General features: G+C 37.2%; 1 protein-coding gene across 1 annotated transcript in view; it reads right to left on the bottom strand.

Moving 5' to 3' along the window:
• Window positions 1-7,496, bottom strand: part of LOC126827318 (zinc metalloproteinase-disintegrin BlatH1) — a 52,150-nt gene extending 44,654 nt beyond the window's left edge. Inside the window, exon 1 of the mRNA XM_056102237.1 lies at window positions 7,251-7,496. Within this exon, the coding sequence (XP_055958212.1) occupies window positions 7,251-7,308 (58 nt within the window). The 5' untranslated portion in view covers window positions 7,309-7,496. The remainder of the gene's footprint in view (window positions 1-7,250) is intronic.
• Between the last annotated feature and the right edge of the window lie 13,511 nt (window positions 7,497-21,007).

Raw genomic sequence — 21,007 nt, 5'->3', positions numbered from 1 at the left:
GGTTGTTATCGACACTTTTGTGTACTGAAACTTTTAATGGCTGGCTAATATGCAGTTCCGAATGAAACTGGGTTATTTTACCATCGTGCGTATGTTCCTGTCAGAATAATCTTACACCCCCTATGTTTCACCGATTTGTTTTTCAAGAGTCGAATCAAAAACTACACCACTATCAAAGTGAATAACCCTAACCATCTCCTACTAGCGCCAGTTAACAACCGTTTCACCTCTCTGGCCTTAGTCGATGGAGCCAATACGTCCGTAGCCAAAAAACCAGAGGCGTGCTGGGGCCTCCAAAGAAGTGTCGGTAGATCACACTCGGGGCTTTATAAAGTGGGGTTCCAGCGCCAGGAAATTTTTGTTTCTGTAGCATAGGATAGAGTCGATTTGACGTATATCTGAGCCCTGGTATACCAAATGTTGACATTTGGTTAAGGTATTATGTTTAAGTCCTGAAGATCTGAACATGAATGAACATAGTTAGCAACAACCAAGAACTAGACAAGCATCAAAAGTGACTGGTGGCCTCGGTGTAAAATAGGGTTCGTGTTAACCTTTAGTATTCTAACATGTAAAAACGTTCCCGTCCCCCGTGTTGCAACTTCCGAATTTTTTTTTAATTTTCTAAAATTAATTAGCGAAATAAATAGAACAAAGATTCTGAATGCTGTGAAATCGAATCTGGAAGACATCAGTGTAAATGGATTGGGAGTTGCATCCCGAAATAAAATAAAAAAATCTCGCAAAATATCAGCCCCGTCGTTCCGACGCGCTTTGGTTCTGGGCAAGTTGTCCTAATAATAAACAAGTATACAGTTACTACTCAACTGTTTGGTTTTTAGTTGCGGACATGCGCACGGACAGCCAGACGGCCCCGACTGGAAAAAAATAATTTGAAATATACTATTTTCAAAATAGGTAAAATTTATCTTTGAGGAGAAAAACGATCTATGAGTAAAAGGTGTGGCAATAGTGAACCAAGCTAGTTTTCTCGTCACGTCACGTATTCTTCCCCGCGATTGGGGCTCAATGAAACCAGATGTCCCGAGGGCCCAGAGCTATCCAGTCCTTCCCTGACTGTTTGAATGCGGGGCTAAATGCAGAATTGTGATCATAAATTGTTGCAAACGCCGATCTTTTTAAAATCGAAGCTGAAACCGAGAAATACTAGCTACATTCAGTCGATCACCAGCGGCGTTGCTTGGTTCCCTGTCCCACTGATGGTGAAGCCCAACAAGCAGCGAGGAGTGATCGATCGTACGGGTGCGTACATTGAATTCGAGCGTTATCAAACATTTCAGGTTTCTTTTGTTTTTGAATTTATGGGGGCAGTCTACCCTGCCTACCACCCAGCACGCCTCTGCGAAAAACGTCCGTCCAATTACTCATTGCAACCTCACAAGTGACAGGACTGTCTTTTTTTAGAAATAAATCGCGAAAAATAAAGTCTTAGACAGGTTAAGATATACAGGTAGAAGTTCATGGTGGCATGTTCCTACGGATTCTGTATGCAAATTCTCAAACCCTTTTAAATAATGTCTAAATCAGGCGTTCTCGATATTTATTTTCATTTCGGCTGGGTCGGTTGGGAGGTGAGGTCAGTTGGGAGGTGAGGTCAGTTGGGAGGCGAGGTCGGTCGGTGAGGTCATTGCCACACCGAAAATTCATCTATTGGGAATTCATCTGGTGTCTAGCTCGACGTGTGGGAATTCCCAACCTTCCCAACCTGAAAATAGTCTCTCACGAGTTTCCTTGTGCCGGCTTCTGTGTATAATCTAGATATTCTAGTTATTCTTGTTATCTAATTGTGCCTTATATAAAATCATGTCGCAATTATTTCCTTTAATGTCATAATTGCAATTTAGCTAATAATGGAAAGTGTGTGAGTGTGTGTGTGTGTGTGTGTGGGGGGGGGGGGGGGGCTTATATCAACAGGAAACTCGGGCAATTGTTCCCCCAATATCAAACAACCAATTATTCACCCACCCTCATAAAATGGCATATATTTTAAAGGCCAAACGAATCAAGCTGAAATGGGCGGATTCCAGGTGTAAACCTGTGAAATTAAGATGACTTCTTGGATAACCAACAACATAACAACATAATCATTAGTGAAGGGGTTAAGACATTTTGAACTAATGGATCGTGTGCTGAATAATTGAAATATAGAATATTAAAAGGGTAGGTCATATATCGCCAGGGGCACAATTTACTGTTCACCTTTTGGTTCACTTGTACGATGAAAGTCAAATTTCATTTTATTAGGGGTTTTAATTGTATGGCCTTGAACTTACTACTTTATTCTACCAATATCCCTAGGTTTTGATTTTTAAAACAAAATATAAACGTATAATGAGTTATTCGTTTCGTGCCACGGCGCCTATTATTTATGTCTTCGCGCCCCTGAATTGATACCCACAAATATGTCATTTCAAAAGAATCGTTATTGGTCAGCTACATAACCAGCCTTGAACCCACAGATAGTATATTTGGATACTCGAGTTATTATCGTTATTGATCAGATACATAACTCACCTTGAACCCACATATAGTATATTTGGACACTAGAGTTATTATTTCAATTTAATTAGAATCTCTTTTAATAATATGAATGACCACCACCTGACCTTTAATAATCCTTTAAGTCAACTAATTTTTCTTTCATATTGTAATTGTATGCTGCTCCCCGTGGGCGTTTTTATGCAATAAACGTACTTACTTACTTACTTACTAATATTAAATTTTATATAAAACGTATGTTCAAATTACAGCTGACCACACCACAGGATAAAAAACAACAACCATTTTGAATACAGATATATGGTTAACTATAGTTAATCCGTTTATTCTGATTTTCACTCAAGTAACCTCGGGATACACGGTTGAGAAAATTGTGTAGCGGACTGCTAGCCTTTGAATTAAATGCGAAAATTGTCTTATTGGTCAAATCACATTCCACACATTATTGAACAAGGCCGATAAGTATCTAGACCGAAAAATCAAGTATAGTTGAATAAGACTCATTTCTAAAATCTGTCGGCACGCAAAAAAGAACAATTATTTTTTTAATATCACATTTTAAAATATAAAATGGAAATTTTGCGAATTGCAATGGCTCTCAATTTATATTTCAAAGATAGATGATTGGTTTTTTTTTAAAACCACATTTTAGAATATACAATAACTGGGCCGCTACGGCATACTATCATTTCAAATTCCAAATGTCAAGGGGTTTTTTTTTCATGTGCACGCCAATGTGCACGACTGACACTGCAAAATCCCGAGGAACTTTCGCAGCCAACACCTGGACCGAATTCGATACCTCCTGGTTATCGAGTCAGTGTGTTATATACTGAGCCACCGCGGCCCTTCTTTTAAATCAAACAATCCAGTACATTTTAATCCGCCTGCTATTTCTAAAAACTATCGTCACAAAAAAGACAAATCTTCTTTTGTTCTGTTGGCATTGACTCTCTAAATTATAGTGAATGGGACGGGGACGTTGGTTCACTAACCTGAAGGTCCCTGCGTTGGGCGAAGAAGGGACAACGTATAGTCTTTCGGATGGGACGAAAACCCGACATCCCATGCAAACATTGGTGGGTGCGTAAAATAACCCTTGGCAGTTGGAATTCGAAATAAGAGTAGACCGTAGCGCCGCTGTCCGAACAAAATTTCCCTCATAGCTCACTGTATGCCCATCTTCCTTAGCCCTGTGGGAGCAGAACAGTAGGGCGTTAAAACCCATTTCATTTCATATCATTTCTCTAAAATATCTAAAAAAAAACAACTCAAGTCTATTTATATATTTATTTAATATAAAAGTGTGTTTCAGATAACCATGAGCAATGCTAATGAGCAAAATGACGGACATATGAAATAAATGAGACAGAATATTCATATAGTATTATCACTGCCTAGAAGGGGATATTAATAACGAAATAAAACGTCCTATAAGGAGGTAAATGGCCACTCGTTTTTACCGTTCGGTAAATTTATGACCTCCATCATGGGGACATAAAGGCGAACACGGGGCTTTTGTTATAGTCAGTTTACAAGATACTAACCCTAATCCTAGCGAAACATAGGTCCACCACGCACACAGAAACTTTAAATCCAGGGACATTCGAGATAGAACCGAGCCTAAAACATACGCATCATACCATGAGCTATGAATATTCTGAAAAGTGGACCTTTATGTCCATATAAATTTACCGAAAGGTTAAAACCGGGTGCCGTTTGTCTCCTTATAAGCCAATTTATTTCGTTATTATTGTACCCTTCTAGGCGGTGATAATATTGAAACGGGTGCATATACTAAACGAATTTTATGTTTTGAAATACTAAACGATTTTGGTGGTTCATTAAAGGCATCATTCCGCGATCATTGCAAAAATGTGAAAAACAGAAAGGGGTTTAAAGATGCGTTATGTAAGAGCTAAAGCGATCCTCATTTAGCAAATTTAATTCAAATATGGATAATCGAGACTTTGTTTATTATCGCAACAACGGTACTTGACAATTGAAACTATACTGAGAAAACTTCAAATCCTGATAGCTCAGAAACGAGTAATTTGACAGAATTTCCAATATATTCATTTTCTTTATCTAAATCTTACATATGCATATTTAAATGCAATTGTCTATTTAAATTATAGACAAATAAGAACTGCAAATCATGGTCTGTATCGCAATTAACATGATTAGAACGAATAAAATCAACAATAGATTATATTCTCCTGAAATCGATGTAAGCCGATATAATTTCAAAGCATCGATACCGAGACAAAATAAAAGCTGCGTAACGGTTACAAATCGTGAATAAACTTTTAAACGGCAGACATTTTGAATGGATATATTCAAAATGGAAATCTGGAACCTACTGGAACATAACCAGTATTCAAAACCCCAATAGACGAATGGACGAATTCGACAAACCCGACCATGGGCAACACGTGGGCTTGCTACATGAGAATCTCATAATGGAAAGTGTTAATCAGGAGTATATAAACAGGTTTGCCGGCGACCCCTTCCTTTGCAATCGTGCCAAATAAAAGCCTAAATATGATAAAACTGAAACTTTAGTAATGGTAGAAAAGGAGCAAAATTAATTCGTCATTTATGAACACAATTTAGATGTAGAATTTAATTTTAACCCCTTCCTTTGCACTCCTGCCAAATAAAAGTTTAAATATGGTAAAACTTAAACTTTAGTAAGATAAACGAACAAAATTAATTCGTTACTTTTGAACACAATTATGACGTAGAATTTAATTTTCAGATTGTATATATTGTTGAAAAGGAAGATAAAAAGATATCGTTCAATATTTTGAACTACAACGTGAACGTAGTGTCAAATATATCGGTTGAACTAATTTCTGCTTTTTGTTGTTTAAATACAATAAATAATTTACCTACTATTCATTGAAACACTGCTGTCTTATTGCACGGAACTAACGACACGGAAAACTCACTCTATATCTTTAAAACTGTCCACTCGTTTTTCGAAATCACTAGGGACAACTATTACGCACTCACTGTAATTATATTTTCACGTGTACATTGCTTGCTTATTTCTAAAATGTAAATCCATTTCAGAGACAACTATAACACACTGTAATCATACTTTCACTTGTAGATTGATTATTTATTTCTAAAATTTAATACATGTATCTATATCTGACAGGGAGGGGAGTTTTAGGCTATGCCTTTTCCCCAACCCCTATTCAGATACAAATCTGAATAAAAATACTGCTTATAACAAAAAAATCCGTGGTGATATTAGCGCGACATCTTTAATACCAATTATGTCATAACTTGTCAAATCTGTCGCTTATATGTCACGAAAATATAATTATTGCGATGGTTCCGATTGCATTAAATTATGCCAAGAATGACAACCCGCCTTTACTTACGACGTTTAAAATTATTATAACTGAAGGCATGGAATTATAAGCAAACTTTTACATGTCTTGAAATAAAATAGATAAGTTGCAGACCTCCATGATTCTGCAAATGATAAACAATTTTTGACACGTAACAGAATTAGCTGGTTTATTTTCGCTTGTAACCCGAATATTCTGATGCATCTATCTTTACACGCTGTGTGTATTTTAAGCTTCGATTCGTCCATGTGCTTTAGATGCATCTTAAGTAACATTTATTGCTTTCCCTTCATAGTTTAGAAATCTTGAACTCAGGCAAAAGTTTAAGGAAGGGAGAGAGAGGGAAATTGCGTTTAACGTCAACTCGATACAAATGACTAACACACGTTTCAATTTTATTTCAATAATACACTTGCGCGTAGGACACGTAGAAATCCCACGAGGTTGGACAGGTGAGAGTATTCCTTGTCACGTACAACCGGGGAATAGAAACCCCGCCAGTTTACTCAACGACAGACCTTATGATACAGCGCGCACCTGCTAACCATTCGACCATAATACACCGCGTTTAATGAAGATGTACACAGGACAATACAAGACTGCTGCTCAACAACAACAAAAAAGAAAGTTTACGAGCAGTGTGTATATAAAAAGACAATCGAAAACGTTAGAATGACTGGAAAGTTTTTCAAAACGAAAAAAAATTTATTTCATAGAATACCAAATTTAACCGAATGTTAAGATAAATAAAAGAAAGCCTGTCAAATAAAAGAAACTCTGTCATCTGCGTGAACCTACCAAGAGACAAGTTATATAAAGTGATGCAGACTGACCATACCACGTCATGTGCACGACATTTTTTTAGATTTTTAAGAAGATTAAGACAAAGTTATCTCGAGATCGATCAACTAAATCACACGTGGGAATACCAATACTCACATTATTGTTAAAGACTTGGTAGGCCCCTGAGGCTTCAGGTACCGTGAGGCCCCAACAGTTACGTGTTTTACCACCTCCTCCCCCCACCCTCCGACCACAGCCCCACCCCTTGCATACAGTACAGTGTGTCTTACTGTTGTAGTATGCTTACTATATATATATATATATATATACAATATATTAATTGAGCCCTTTTTAAATAGATAATATAGCTAATTCACAAAGGAAATAATGTAAGTTTAATATCTGACGTCCCTCTATGTCCCGGGTGACCCTGGTCTACAGTCCCTTCTCCGGTCCTGTTAAAACATGATTGTCTAACACAAGACATTTGAAATAACACACAATAGGACATTATGTAATAATAATATACGCTGCACACTCAGCACGATAATTATCATTTTTAGAAGACCGTTATGTACTTACCTGCATTGACGTAAGAACACAAGGGAAGCAACAACATTAAGCTATACGGCATCCTCATCCTAAAACACGTGCTTATTGTTCTTGTATTGATGATCGTTGTATCTGTGTATCTCACAACATTCAGTTAAACCCTACTCAATTCATCTATCGACAAATTATATATATATATCGTTTATAAACAGAATGAAATCAATGTTATACGTCATTAGATTTTAATCCTTATTGCTTTGGTGGTTGGAGCAACAATCTGAATGTATCGTCTGTATGTAGTGGTATGTACCAAGTAGTCCAAACCTAACGCGGGTCCACTATATCCATCCAATCGATCAATATAGGATTTGTCAGTTGTACTCAATTCTACTCTTCTCAACACTTCCAGATAGGTGAACTAATGGGACGTTTTCTTCTAGTTTTCTTTCGATTGCTGTATCTATATCTTTTAGTGGGTTTCTTCAGACCCTGGCTCCTTTTGACAGGGTGTGTGGTATTCTGCTATCAATGTCTAGAACTGCCAATATCTGTATATCCACAACATATATCCAGATTTCTAAATTTGTCAGAGGAACTATTCCTTAATCCATTTTTAGTTTAATATTTTACTTTCTGATCGGTTTAAATCAATGAAAGAACTCGCAGTTAATTTATGTTTTCACAGTGTTAAATATGCAAATCTGAACAGTCACGCCTCTCCAAAATATCAGACTTCAATGGAAATTTTAAATGCCTCTGAAAGAACGTATTTTAATAACAAGGAAATATATAATCCCTATAAAGGATCATGGCTTAAAAAACCCATTACGATAAATTATTATCACTTGATATACCGTAGGTAGATTGTAACTTGTCATACAAACCAATTCAATGGAAAATTATTCAACAGGGAAAGTTGTCAATAACATTTAGTCCTCTGTCCTGTGGTCTTCCCAGAATCAAAATATGTATTGTGACCTTCGCAGAAAATGATATTTATTATATATGTATAAAGCCACGACGTGTAACTTATATATATGTGTAGATATGACTTGTTTACACCGCCATGGTCACCCAGTCTTTAATGTAATTACTATGGTCATTTAATTCAAAATCACAACCCCGTGTCACTCACATGTATATAATGATATAGATCAAAACAACACAGTTAACTGAACTGACACTTAATAAAATTTTCTTTTTTGTGGGCATTGACCACCGTACGTTAAGAGTATCGATGTTGTTTCGTGAGAAGATAAGTTATTGTAAAGACTATCAATGTAGATCTTTTCAACAGACGTATAATCTAAAAAAACAGCTTGAAAACACGCAGAAGGTCAATAAATAGTTTCCGTAATTCAATTCAAGTAAGGGCTGAAAAAAACGATGTTTAGATAATAATTTGGACGATTACCCAGCCCCCACCCCCTCCCCCAATAAACTTTAAGCCAATTGTTCAAAATTGAGGCCAAGCACTAGGGTAATCTGTTCGTTCGTACGTTCCTAGAGTTTTACGTCCGCTTCCACCATGGGGGATATCGTAGACAAGGGTAATATGGTCCAGGGTCTAGTCTTTTCAAGTAAACCTGCCATGATACGCACGTGTGCTTTTAATCACATGTAGCCATTGGTGGTCATTTTAAATAAATGACTTCACTAAAGCAAACCTTGACTGTGAACCTGGGACCCGCCCAAAATGTCCCAATTGAGCCCTTCAGCTCCTAAGACAGACCCTGGATACCATATGTTTCTTGACGTTCGTGAACTTTAAAAAAAATTTGGTCAATTTTAACCATTTTTGACAAACCTACTTTTTATTAAGTGTGGTGTGAATCACTATGAAATGGGGTTTAACGTCCTACTGTTCTGCTCCGATTGGGCTAATGCAGACGGGCATACGCCATACAGTGTGCTATGAGGGGAATTTTGCCTGGACAGCGGCAGCGCTACGGATTACACGAATTTCATCTGCCAGGGGATCTTTTACGTGCACGCCAATGTGTACACAGGACCTCGGTTTTTCGTCCCATCCCAACAACTAGACAGCTGTCCTTGTCAGGTCCTCCGTCCTGCACTACTGACAAGGGGAAACCACGCCGGAAAATCCCGATTAACTTTCTCGGCCAATACAGGGATACAGTTGAAAGGAGGGCTGACTTGAAATAAAGATATCCTAAAATTTCACATATTTAGTTTTCTTAATTGGTGGATTGTAGTTGGTTGCCAATTTTTTAATTCAATAAAAAATATTACGATTCGTAAAATAAATCCGAATATCTTTTCACATTCAAAACCTACATTCATGACAGAAACTACACATTATTCTTATATGGCCTCAATATAAAATAGCTCTTTAAAGCCCTTTTGTCTCGTTCTATACAAATGCTAATCATTTCCTCTGATAGGAAGCAACTCAGTATTTAAACATTTTATTACCTTTAGAACTTTCTATTTTATTACAAGGTTTTGATTGATTTTTAGTTCCTTAACATTCGATTAACGAAACAATTTCTGTTTCATTAGGGTTTTTATTTTATTCATACCATTTAGCTTTCCCTTCAGATACTAATGGAGACGTCACGAACTTCCGGTCACGAAAGCCACTCGTTTGTTATTTTTTGTTTTACATGCGTTTTCGTCAAATTGTTATATGTCGTGACAAATGACGAAAACATTATCTCGACAGGGGGGTTGGGATGGGGGCACTTCGGGTTCGGGGGAACCTCAGCATAGAAATTAACTTACTGTAGACTAATATTGTTGCTAAACTCCACTATTTTTAGTCTTATTTTCATAATAAATCGAATTGTATAGTTACTACATTTTAATAAAGGAAATCTGTTCTCCTCCTTTGGCTGGGTTGGATGGCCGAATGGTTAGCACGTGCGCGCTGTATCATAGAGCCTGTCATTGAGTCAACTGGCGTGGTTTCGAATCCCCGGTTGTACGTGACAAGGAGTAGGGTCGCCTGTACAACCTCATGGGTTTTCTCCGGGTCCTCCGGTTTTCTACCACTGCTAAAGACCCCTACGCGCAAGCGAATTATTGAAATAAAATTAAAACCAAATGTTAGTCCCGAAATGACCTAGTTTGTGGCGAGTGGACGTTAAACCCCATTTCTCTCTCTCTCTCCCTCCTCCTTTGGAAAGGTTACTAGGTGACATAACAGGACCGTTATACTAAGTAAATTCTAATCAATGCTATATTTTATGTCAGTAACAGGGCTGGTCAACAGATTAGATTATTAAATATAATGCATTTCATTTGAGCCCATTATTCAGCAAACAGGAAATCGTCATTTTGAGCTAATTCAGCAAACAGCAAGCCGTTATTCGTCATGTCAACCTTAGAGTAATAATAGATGGACTAGCTAGCAGACGGTACTGTAATTTGAAGTCGTCTGCAACCATCAATAAAATATTTCATGACAAGAACCCCTGGTAACTATGATATATACTCCTTTGGGATATAATCATGATATAAAAGAATCGGAAATATATCCAGCAGTGTCCGATTAGTTGAAATTAATTTGAAGTCGTTTGTTCCTGGCAATGACATGACAACCTTATACCCTTGCCAATATGTGTACGCTCATAAGTTATACAAATAATATATTTGGCTTTCAATAATATCAACGATATATGTCATCAACCTTATTGGCTCTGTCATGGAAACCTAAACAATTTTGCATGTTTTTGGGGTTTTTACATGTCTGTACATTGCCATTAATACTATAACTCGTGTCTGACAAGAAAACATGATTTGCAATGGGGTTTAACGTCCTAAATTTCTGCACCGAGTGGGCTTATCAAGTGTGTTATGAAGGAAATGTTGCCCGAACAGAGGCGCTAAGGCCTACTCTGATTTTGAATTCCAACTGTCATGGGTTCTTTTACGTGCACACATCAATGTGTAATGTGTACACAGGACATCGGCGTTTTGTCCAAACAAACAACCAGACACTATCCTGATCAGACCCCCATGACCTGCACCACTGACATGTGGAAACCACGCTGAAGGATCCAGGGGACCTTTCCCAGCTAACCCTGGGATCGAACTCCGGAACTCCTGGTTTGTGAGCCAGCCCCTTACCCACAGCGGCTCCCTGTCATTTACTAGTAGATTCTGTCACCAAACCGTCCAACCTTTATTAGCTATGCGAACTCGTCAAATGGGAATTGGTATCAGGTGTTCTAGAAATATTAAGCATTGTATATATCACTAAACAACATAATCGTACTGATGATGCCATTGCTTAATTCCTCGTATGGAATACTTTTATAACCTGGGGCGCAACCATTGCCTTTAGCTATATCCACATAGTGGAACTGCTTTATAACATGGTGCAACCACTGTTATTGTGTATATCCCCATACAGCTTAACCGGATTCTGTCTGTAACCGGTCGTATAGAATTGTCATATAAACTGATGAAGCATGAGAAATGGTGATCAATTGTGCCAGTGTTCTAAGAATAGACTGCATTCAATATCAATATATAACGATAATAGAATTCATCAACAATACCACAATAAAACCATTTTGCCCATTTCTCTTTTTATATCCTTGAAACACCATCGTGTAGCTGTACAAACTAACATTCATTTCAAGAGGAAGAGGTGTAATCCGCCGTTTTCCTCTTTCGAATTTCCACTGCTTTATTCATGCAGTGAGAACACGATTCTCGATCCGGTTTAGGCACGTGAGGTCCGACCTAGGAAATAGAATTTAATTCCTTTCAAATCTCCATCGAATTAATCACAGAAGTAAGAACATACTCATTTATCATATTCTAGGCATACGTACGAGGTCCGACCTTAAAACAGAGTTTAAATCCACCGCGTTTGCTTCGGTTATCAACTGTAATAATAAGGCTCACGCCAATACCAATACCATTATCAACTCGAATAATAAGTCTCACGCCAATGCCAGTACCATTATGATTTTTGGTCAGTCAGCAGACACTCGCGACCCTATCAACAACCCCTTGTATTTTGAAGCCACCGATGCTCTAAGGTCGCCGCCGAAGAGAATCTCAGAGCCTGAGCGGTAAAGTTCAGTTGGGTTCAGACTATGATCATCTATAACCATCACTAATGTACTAAATGTCACTGGGCTATTTATTTCAATCCAATTGATCTTGCATAATAAGCGGTTAAAAAAGTTTTATAAAACATTTATTACAGGACGTCAATACCTAAACTATACTATTACTCTGTTCCAGTAAAAGGTTATCGGTATTGCTGTAAAGGGCATTTTAGATTGGAATTCATTGTTCAATGTTTATGTGAATCAATATAAATAAACTCCATTATTTATTGAAAATAAAAAGGACATTACGATCTTTTAAAATCTGAATATTTATGTTAAATGTAATTTACAAAATTCGATAATACAGTCGAATATTAGCCGTATTATTTTGAAAACGATTTTTGACGTGTTAAAGCTGTCGAGTTGGATTTCTGTTTTCCTTTAGCACTTTCTTTTTTAAATATGTTACTTTCGAATGTTCTTCATTTTCTCCGAAACTTGATACCTGTGTACAATTATCACAGAAATCAAACCGTTTATTATGTTATTGATCTCGAAGGGTTTTCATGTTGGAAACCACGGTGGCTAACTAAGAAGGCAGTGCAGTGTTCGATCCTGATGTTTGCCGAGAAAGTTCTACTAGATTTCTCTTGCCATTGATGCAGGACGGAGGAACTTGCAAGAAATACTGGGACCAAAACACGAGGACAGCGTAGAAGTGTATGTACACATTAAGTATCAATTCGATTAAGAGTACGCGGGAACTGCTGCTACCGGGCAAAATGTCCGCCATGACACACTACATGGTGTATGCCCGACTTCATTATCCCAATTGGTGGAGAAAAATTAACTGACAATCATTTTCTTTTTCATTTATTTTTCCTGTTTGCTGTTTTGCTTATATTAGAAAATGAAACATATTTTAAAAAACAGTTTTCCTTTATTGACCTTTGGTAAAACGGAACTGAATAAAATCTGATTAAAGTCATTATTCATAATGGCTATATTTATATTCCTAGTATTACAGCAGTAGACAAGACGATATAAAATGAGTCTAGTATGTTTGATACTTGATAGTAGTAACGTTGATTTGTTTTATTCCTCATATGTTATAAATCGCCTTTTAAAAGAAACTTGTGTGTTCAAAAGATAACCTTAATCTAAGAGAAATAATATTCTTAAGCGTTATGCATTAGTCTTACATTATAGACGTCAATACAATTAGAGGGCCTATGGCTCTGGGGCCCGTTTCACGAAATTTTAACTAAGATATAAAATTCAAATTTTAGTGATTTGATTGGATAATATTAGATTGATTTTAGTGCTTAGCCAATCAAAATTAAAATATTTACTAAAATTTGGATTTTATCTTTAGTTAAGATTTCGAGAAACAGAGTCCTGTTCTCTGGAACCTTAAAATAGACAGAATGGGTTGAAACGTAGATATGAATGCATATAAAATGACTTACATTCCTTTTTTAAATTTTGTATTGTAATTTCTAATCAGTTATGTTCGGTGAAATGTATGAGCAGTCCAAACTGAATGGGATTCTTTAGCGCCTGGTTCGTCTAGTCAAAATCGCTTTTCTTCTTTAGCGGTAGTCCAACCTGTTGGTTTTTTCTCCGGGTCCTCAGGTTTCCTCTCACTGCTAAAGAAATAAAATTGAACCATATGTTAGTCCCGAAATGACCTAGTTTGTGTCGAGTGGACGTTAAACCCCTTTCTCCCTCTCTCTCTCTTTAGACGATAAGCATTAGCGTACATTATAAAAATTGGATTACAATTAAGATACTAGGAAATGGGGTTTAACATCCTACTTTCTGCTCGGACTGGGCTAATGCAGATGTTATTACAATTAAAATGGGGTATTGTACAATAGAGCTAGCTGTTATTGAAGATGCAAAATGACAAGAACAGAAATAGTGGCGCTGTAAGCTATCAATGTCCAAATTGTATCAAATTGTATCAAAGGAATTTTCCAATCTGTTTTACATTTGTCCGAAAAATCGTGACCCACCCGTGTACTTGTAAAAGAATCCTTGACACTTTGAATTCCAGAAAGAGTAAGTCGAAATGTCGCCGACAGCAAACGTTCCATCATAGCACACTTTAAACCCATTTCATTCATCAAACTTAGCAATATCCCTTTAAGTAAAATTGTTCCGCCATTCTTTATTCATTTCTAAATGATCTCTTAAGTAACGAACTGAAAATAACGTGTGAACATAAATACAGCGTTTAAGATTAATGAGCACTCGGGTCCCAATCGCCTCTTTTTAATCTAAACGACGACAGCTTGCAACATTATATGTCGGTCTCTAAAGACTAATGGTCAAATTAATTCAACGTTTCATTTTTCTTCAATCTCCAAGATGAACCTCATTTATTTAAAAGCCAAACTTCTTCAGTTATAAATATTCTCTAATCAAAGACCTCTCTTGTCTTCAATTACATTACAAAGACATTCCACTTTTTTGTTCTATCGATCTTGACAATTCTTACATCACTTTTGTTATTCATTCTGTCATTTGTCTCTAACAATTTCTCCGTTATTTTATTATAGTGCTATAACATGCACCATCTATCCTTCTATACAGAAACAATCTTTGGTCTGTCAGTTACAATAAACAGTGGTACATTAGAGAACTCTCGCAAATGGAATATATTTTTAACGATTGAATTGAGCGTTATTACAACCAGACCCGTTGACATCGAGACATTCAGATTGGGGATGGGCTGAGTGGGGATAGACACTTCCTCCCCCAATAATTTACAGTGGAACCAATTTTAAGAACCGTCCAATAAAATAAAATTTGAATGTTCCGCTTACCCTCACTCCCCCCACCCCCACTTTATTGCAACCTACTTTCCCCACTACTCTGGCAATATCCCACCACCCTGAGCAACTTTACTTAAATAAGCCTACATCGAACATTAAATTATTAAACAAGCCAGGGATTTGGATGGCCGAATGGTTAGCACGCGTGCGCTGTATCATACGGTCTATCATTGAGTCAACTGGCAGGGTTTCGATTCCCCAGTTGTACGTGACAAGGAGTAGGGTCGCCTGTCCAACCTCGTGGATTTTCGCCAGGTCTTCTGGTTTCCTCCCACTGCTAAAGACCCCCACGCTCAAGCGAATTATTGAAATAAAATTGAACCATGTGTTAGCCCCGAAATGACCTAGTGTGTGTCGAGTGGACGTTAAACCCCATCTCTCTCGCTTAATCATTGAAAACAATCAGCTTTTCCCATCACTAATAATCAAATAATCGAAAACAAATTGATGTAAATCAAGAGATTGGGCGCCATTATTGCTGACTTGGACCAGTCGTCATTAGCCTATGGTATTCACCCTTTTATTTTATAAGGCCCCATCAACATGACATCACACAGTTGGCAGAATTTCGAGGTCCATTGGCTAAGCTCCATATTCATAAACCCATTCCGTGCAGAACAGTAAGATGTTATAAGCCCCATTTCATTGCGTTAAAGTATTGCAGGACACGGGAGAGGATTTGTCGTCTATCGAGAGAGTCAGTTCACACGTTTTCCACCGTGTGGTAAAGATTCGTTCACTGCCGTAGTCATCATGATTTGGTCAACTAATCAAGAACTTGTATAGATGTTGATGTTTAAATAATACCCAGACGTCTAGCAACTAATACACATTGGGTGAAGCAGTCTAATACGTCTGCTATGTTGACCAAGACAGATTGATTATTTATCTGAATCACATTATCCACAAACACTTCAGTTTATTTAGATACTATACAAATTTTAAAATAGGGAAATGCTCGTGCATTAAATGGGCATTAGGTAAGATTATATAAACAGCTGATAGTTCTCGCTATAATAGTTAAAAAAAATATATAATGGAAACAGAATATGCTGTAAATTTTAATCAAATTACTCCACTTTGTGCCTAGATACCTGCGATACAATATCCAAGTAGCCTCGATTGTCATTTTCACGGTAAATCATCAACAGCATACCGTATTCCAATCCGCTAAATATCACAGGCTAGCGATGGCATCGAGAATTGATTATGGTTTGGATAAGTTAATTAATGTCTAATTAATAATTTAGATAACATTTAAGGCCTAAAGAAAGGTCTGCAATAGACAGATTTAGCTCTTGCATAATGCCTGTTTAAACTAGATATTGCTAGATGTACACGGTGTCGGGTGCCGGTTGGGGGGGGGGGGGGACACACTTGTTCACTGTACACTTTAGGCCCATTATCTAACCAGGCTATCGGCGCGAGGCTTGGATTAAACGTAACAAAGGTCTAGAGTCGCCTAGTTTCGCTGGGTACTAAGACCTTTAAGCGACCGAGAATTATTAAAATAAAATTATACCAAATGTTTTTTCGTTCCAAATACCGCCCCCCCCCTCCCTCTTTTACCCTCTCTTTCATGTTGCTTATTTTTGAGGGAATGAAACACGAGCATCCCATCGTGTGAACATTGGTAATCTTCATTACGACATCTTAACAATTTCAGTTCTAATTCTAAAAAGAAAAACCGGAAATGCCGCAGTCAGAGCAAAGTTCTCCGCACTGGAACACTTATTCATAAAATTTAGTAACCAGCAATGGCTTCGTAACACAATAATCTGATGATTCTTAACTGATAACTATTATTCGTCTCCTCATACAGAGTATTGTGCAACTTTGGTATCGAACAAACTAGCTTCTTTTCTGACACAATTAGATCTGTAACCCAAAGACTTGAGAACTCCTTGTGCTGATTTGATTAAACCAACTAATCACGTCACATTCAGACAGATCTTCAGAGACTAAGTTGTGGGATGAACTCTATATCAATACTGACAAATCAGATTACAAAACTTCTTATAAAATCAATGACTGCTCCCTTACCTTATACTTCTCCCGTCAAAATAACATTGAATGACAAACAGGAAATAGGTTTTAAAATCATTTTGCGTAATCGGCAATGTCCGTTTTTCATTGAATCTATTTTCAGAAAAATTGTTCTTTCGTTGGCGAAGCGCTAATTCTATATACTTTGGAGAATGCTCAAATAACTTCTCTTCCAGCTTAATTACGTGGAACGTAATAAACAGGAAAACGTGTGGCAGAGCTCGGTGATTTTGATTTATTTCCAGAAAAGAAAATTCAACGAGATTTATTCAAAAAGCGTTTGATTCGATTACTTTTGAATTTGTTGAAAAGAAGACATGGAATGAATGCTTCTCGCAATTTTAATTGCAAAAAAAGATTGTAAAAACGAATTATGCTTTTTAAAACATTTTCTAGAAGAGGAACCTACATCCAAATGCATTCGGTATCAATCCCATTAATATTTTTTGAAGAGGGCAATGTTTCCCATTTTTTTGTTATTTCTCGTTTGATGCTAAAAGATTTGAAAGATGAGTAAAATATTAATTTTTCCAAATGATGTTTTTAGAGTTTGTGATCTCAATATCGTATAAGACATTCATCGATTCTAATTCTCGGGAACAAACATTTACATTAAGAATATCATGACAACAAGAATGTGATTGTTCTCAAATCTACCAGTCATCCAAAATCAATGCTAAAATGATTGTATTGACATCCTTGTAAATTGAATCTGTTATCTTCGGCTAATCACTAGTGAGTGATTGATATGTCATTCAATATGGTTGATTTTTTTTTTAAATCTAATTTAAATTTCACAAAGTTCTGCATCTGGCATGGATTGATACGAGTTGTTATTCTTAATTCCAAAATAATAACCTGCCTTTAACTTCTGTAATGGCTCTAAAACTGTGGGATAAACTTCCGTATGAGATAAGAAGTTGTACATCTATGAGTATATTTAAATCTGAATTTAAAACTCGCTTAACCAGTTGAAAAACAGTATTTTGTTTTTAAATAATTTTTGCAAGTAATATCTGCTGCTGTTGTTAGTGTTTTTTCAAGTTGAAGAAATAAATCCTACTGTTCCTACTGCCCCAACTGGGCTAATGAAGACGGACATACGCCATAGAGTATGCTATAGGGGATTCCAACTGTCTTTTATGTGCACGGGATCTCGGTTTTCCGTCCCACCCGAAAGACTATACGTTGTACCTTGCCAGGTCCTACTTCTTGCACCACGGGTTAACCACGCTGGAAAAGTCCGATGAACTTTTACGCTCAGCACCGGGATTGAACATGGGACCGTCAGGTTAGCGAGCCACCACGGCTCCCTCAAGATGATGGAAATTTGGTTTAATCGCCTACTTTTATGTACAGACTGAAGAGCGAAGAATTGATGGAAAAGAACATTGTCACCGCTGGCGTCATTTCTTTTTTTATATGTAAACAATATTTTGTTTATTCAAAAAGAAAATGACGCCAGAACATTATCACCGCTGGAATCATGTTCTTGCGGACATATTGTCATTATGGATGTCTATCTATTATTGTATGTCGTTTAAGTTCCACTCTAGTTTGCCTCGAAGATAGTTGTCGTCATTCTAGTAGAAACCTCGCTGTGTTTAATTAGTAGAACTTGCGTTTTAAAATGTCAACCCCGTGTTCGACTCTTTATAGATTTATTAAAGGGGGCGTGGGCGAATAGAGATTCCGGTAGGGACTTTTTATATCTTCCGAAAGCTGAAGTATGCATGTGAATTAATATTTTACAGCGTCCTACCACTTCAAGCAAAAGTCAGCCCTTTCAATAGTTTTGTTCAAACTGTCTTTAGGTAGAAATTCTTTACATAACTTGTGACAAAGTGCTCTATAACTTCCATCAAATTGAACGATCATTTAGGCGCATAGCAATTATTGACCCCAGCTGGTTTTTGATTGTTAGACACGAACTGACTATAATCTAATTAAACATGTAATTAATCCCATGTGTCATTTACAAACTACATATAATCTGTATACAAGCTCCGCATGACTTCAAAGGAAATACGCACTGGTCAGTTAATCATACAATGACGTCATAAATAGGCAATTCCAGATATGGTCATGACTCTTATCTATTTTCTCTATTGTCGGGCGCTACATAACCAGGAGTTTGCTGACAGTTTGACAGGCGAGCGAGGAGGAGAAGATAGGAGCAGAGACTGGCAAATGGGCTCATCGAGTTCAGTCTCTGCCGAGGCACAAGGGCGAAATCGTTAAATACTATATTAATGTACCGTGTTGATGTTTAATTTATCTTCCTGGAGTAGTTTAGTTCCTGCTGTATTTATGTAGCTGTTTAATAAATTGTTACTGATGTAAATAAATGATATATTTACTAAACTGATATCTGTTATCACTAAAATAGTGCTGCAAACTTTGAAACATTCAAATGGTGACATCTTAGACGAATGGTCTGCTGGTGGGCAAATGTTTTATGGCCTGGCAACTTATTAACTCTTATCTGAAAAAAGCCATGTGTAAATTTCTAAAGCTCTCTTGGTAACCTCAAGTTATTTTATATCCCTTGAATAAATGTCAACGAGGTATGAATATGATCTGATCTTTCTGAAATTTATTGTGTATTTGGGAGTACGTATAATAAATGAACAACCAAATATGATTGATGATGGGGTTTTGTTTTCAGCAAATATCACGAGAAAGCTGTTCAAGTAATAATCTTCATCGAACGTATAATAACCGCATTTTTCATCATATTGGTAACCATCGATCATATTATTGGTATGATGTGAGTCGACATTGCCGTTGGCGGTGTGTGTGGGCCTGTGTGAGAGGGTAACAGATCTCTCGGCTGTAGTAATGACATGCTTTTATCACTTTAGTCTATGAGATTGCCAAGTTTGATTAGTATATCTAATTGATGGGTCCCGTTAGAATCGATAAAATCTACCCGTAATTTATCTATTATTAATAACACTGTGTCTTAACACTATCAATAATACAGTCTTGTAAAATAGAACCTCTTAACAACATAAAGCAGACACGGTAACAAATTAAGTTAACTTCGTTTCACTTTCTGAAATACACGCATCCAAACGGTTATAACGTGGTTAAGATGGTATTTTTCCGTCCCCAGACATTTTTTATTTATGTCAGTTTAATACGCACCCTAAGATCCAAAATAGGCAAGAAAGAAGAAGACGGTTTTTGCTACATACACTGTTTCTTGTCGGGCCTTCCGTCCTGCACTACTGACAAGGGGAAACCGCACTCGATACCTCCCAGCTAGCGAACCAGCGTCTAACTCAAAGGGATTCGAAATAACAATTAGACATAATATAGCAATATTGTAGATAACCAATTGTTATTATTTATGAGAGTAGGGAGACTAGCACACATGTTGAAATTGCAGTATTTGGACACAGCTCGCCAAATATTCCTACGTCTTTGGGCGAATGTAGGGCGAAAGTTATTTTTAGTCTTTCTCTCCCTTTCCCTTTTCCCCCATTTGCATGGCGATTTTTGTTGACTCTTTGGTGGAGGTAGAATCGAAGAAAAGAGTTTGAAAATACATTTTCTGCCAGGTTTTGGCGAATACTCATGATTTTCAGGCGGAAGGATACGAGAGTTGGGGGGTTGGTTAGGGTGGAATGTAGGACGGAAAATGGCATGTGTTTTAGTCTTTACTTCCAGTTTGTGTATCTCCAGTTTTCCATGGTGAACCTCATCGTATGTGCTTTCGAGCAAGAGGTTGCCACATGTTGCTCCATCTGTGGTAGAAAACGTTCTACCCAACGAAAATTTGGGAAAAGGCTAGAGTCTGTCTAAGAGCGTTAACACACGGGCTCTGAATAACTGCCATTGACAATTGTCTTTGGTTGAGAGCAAG

Source organism: Patella vulgata, chromosome 7 (assembly GCF_932274485.2).
Source record: "Patella vulgata chromosome 7, xgPatVulg1.2, whole genome shotgun sequence".
Taxonomy (NCBI): domain Eukaryota; kingdom Metazoa; phylum Mollusca; class Gastropoda; family Patellidae; genus Patella; species Patella vulgata.
The sequence above is the reverse complement of the archived record's forward strand: the minus strand, read 5'-3'. Positions and strand labels throughout refer to the sequence as shown.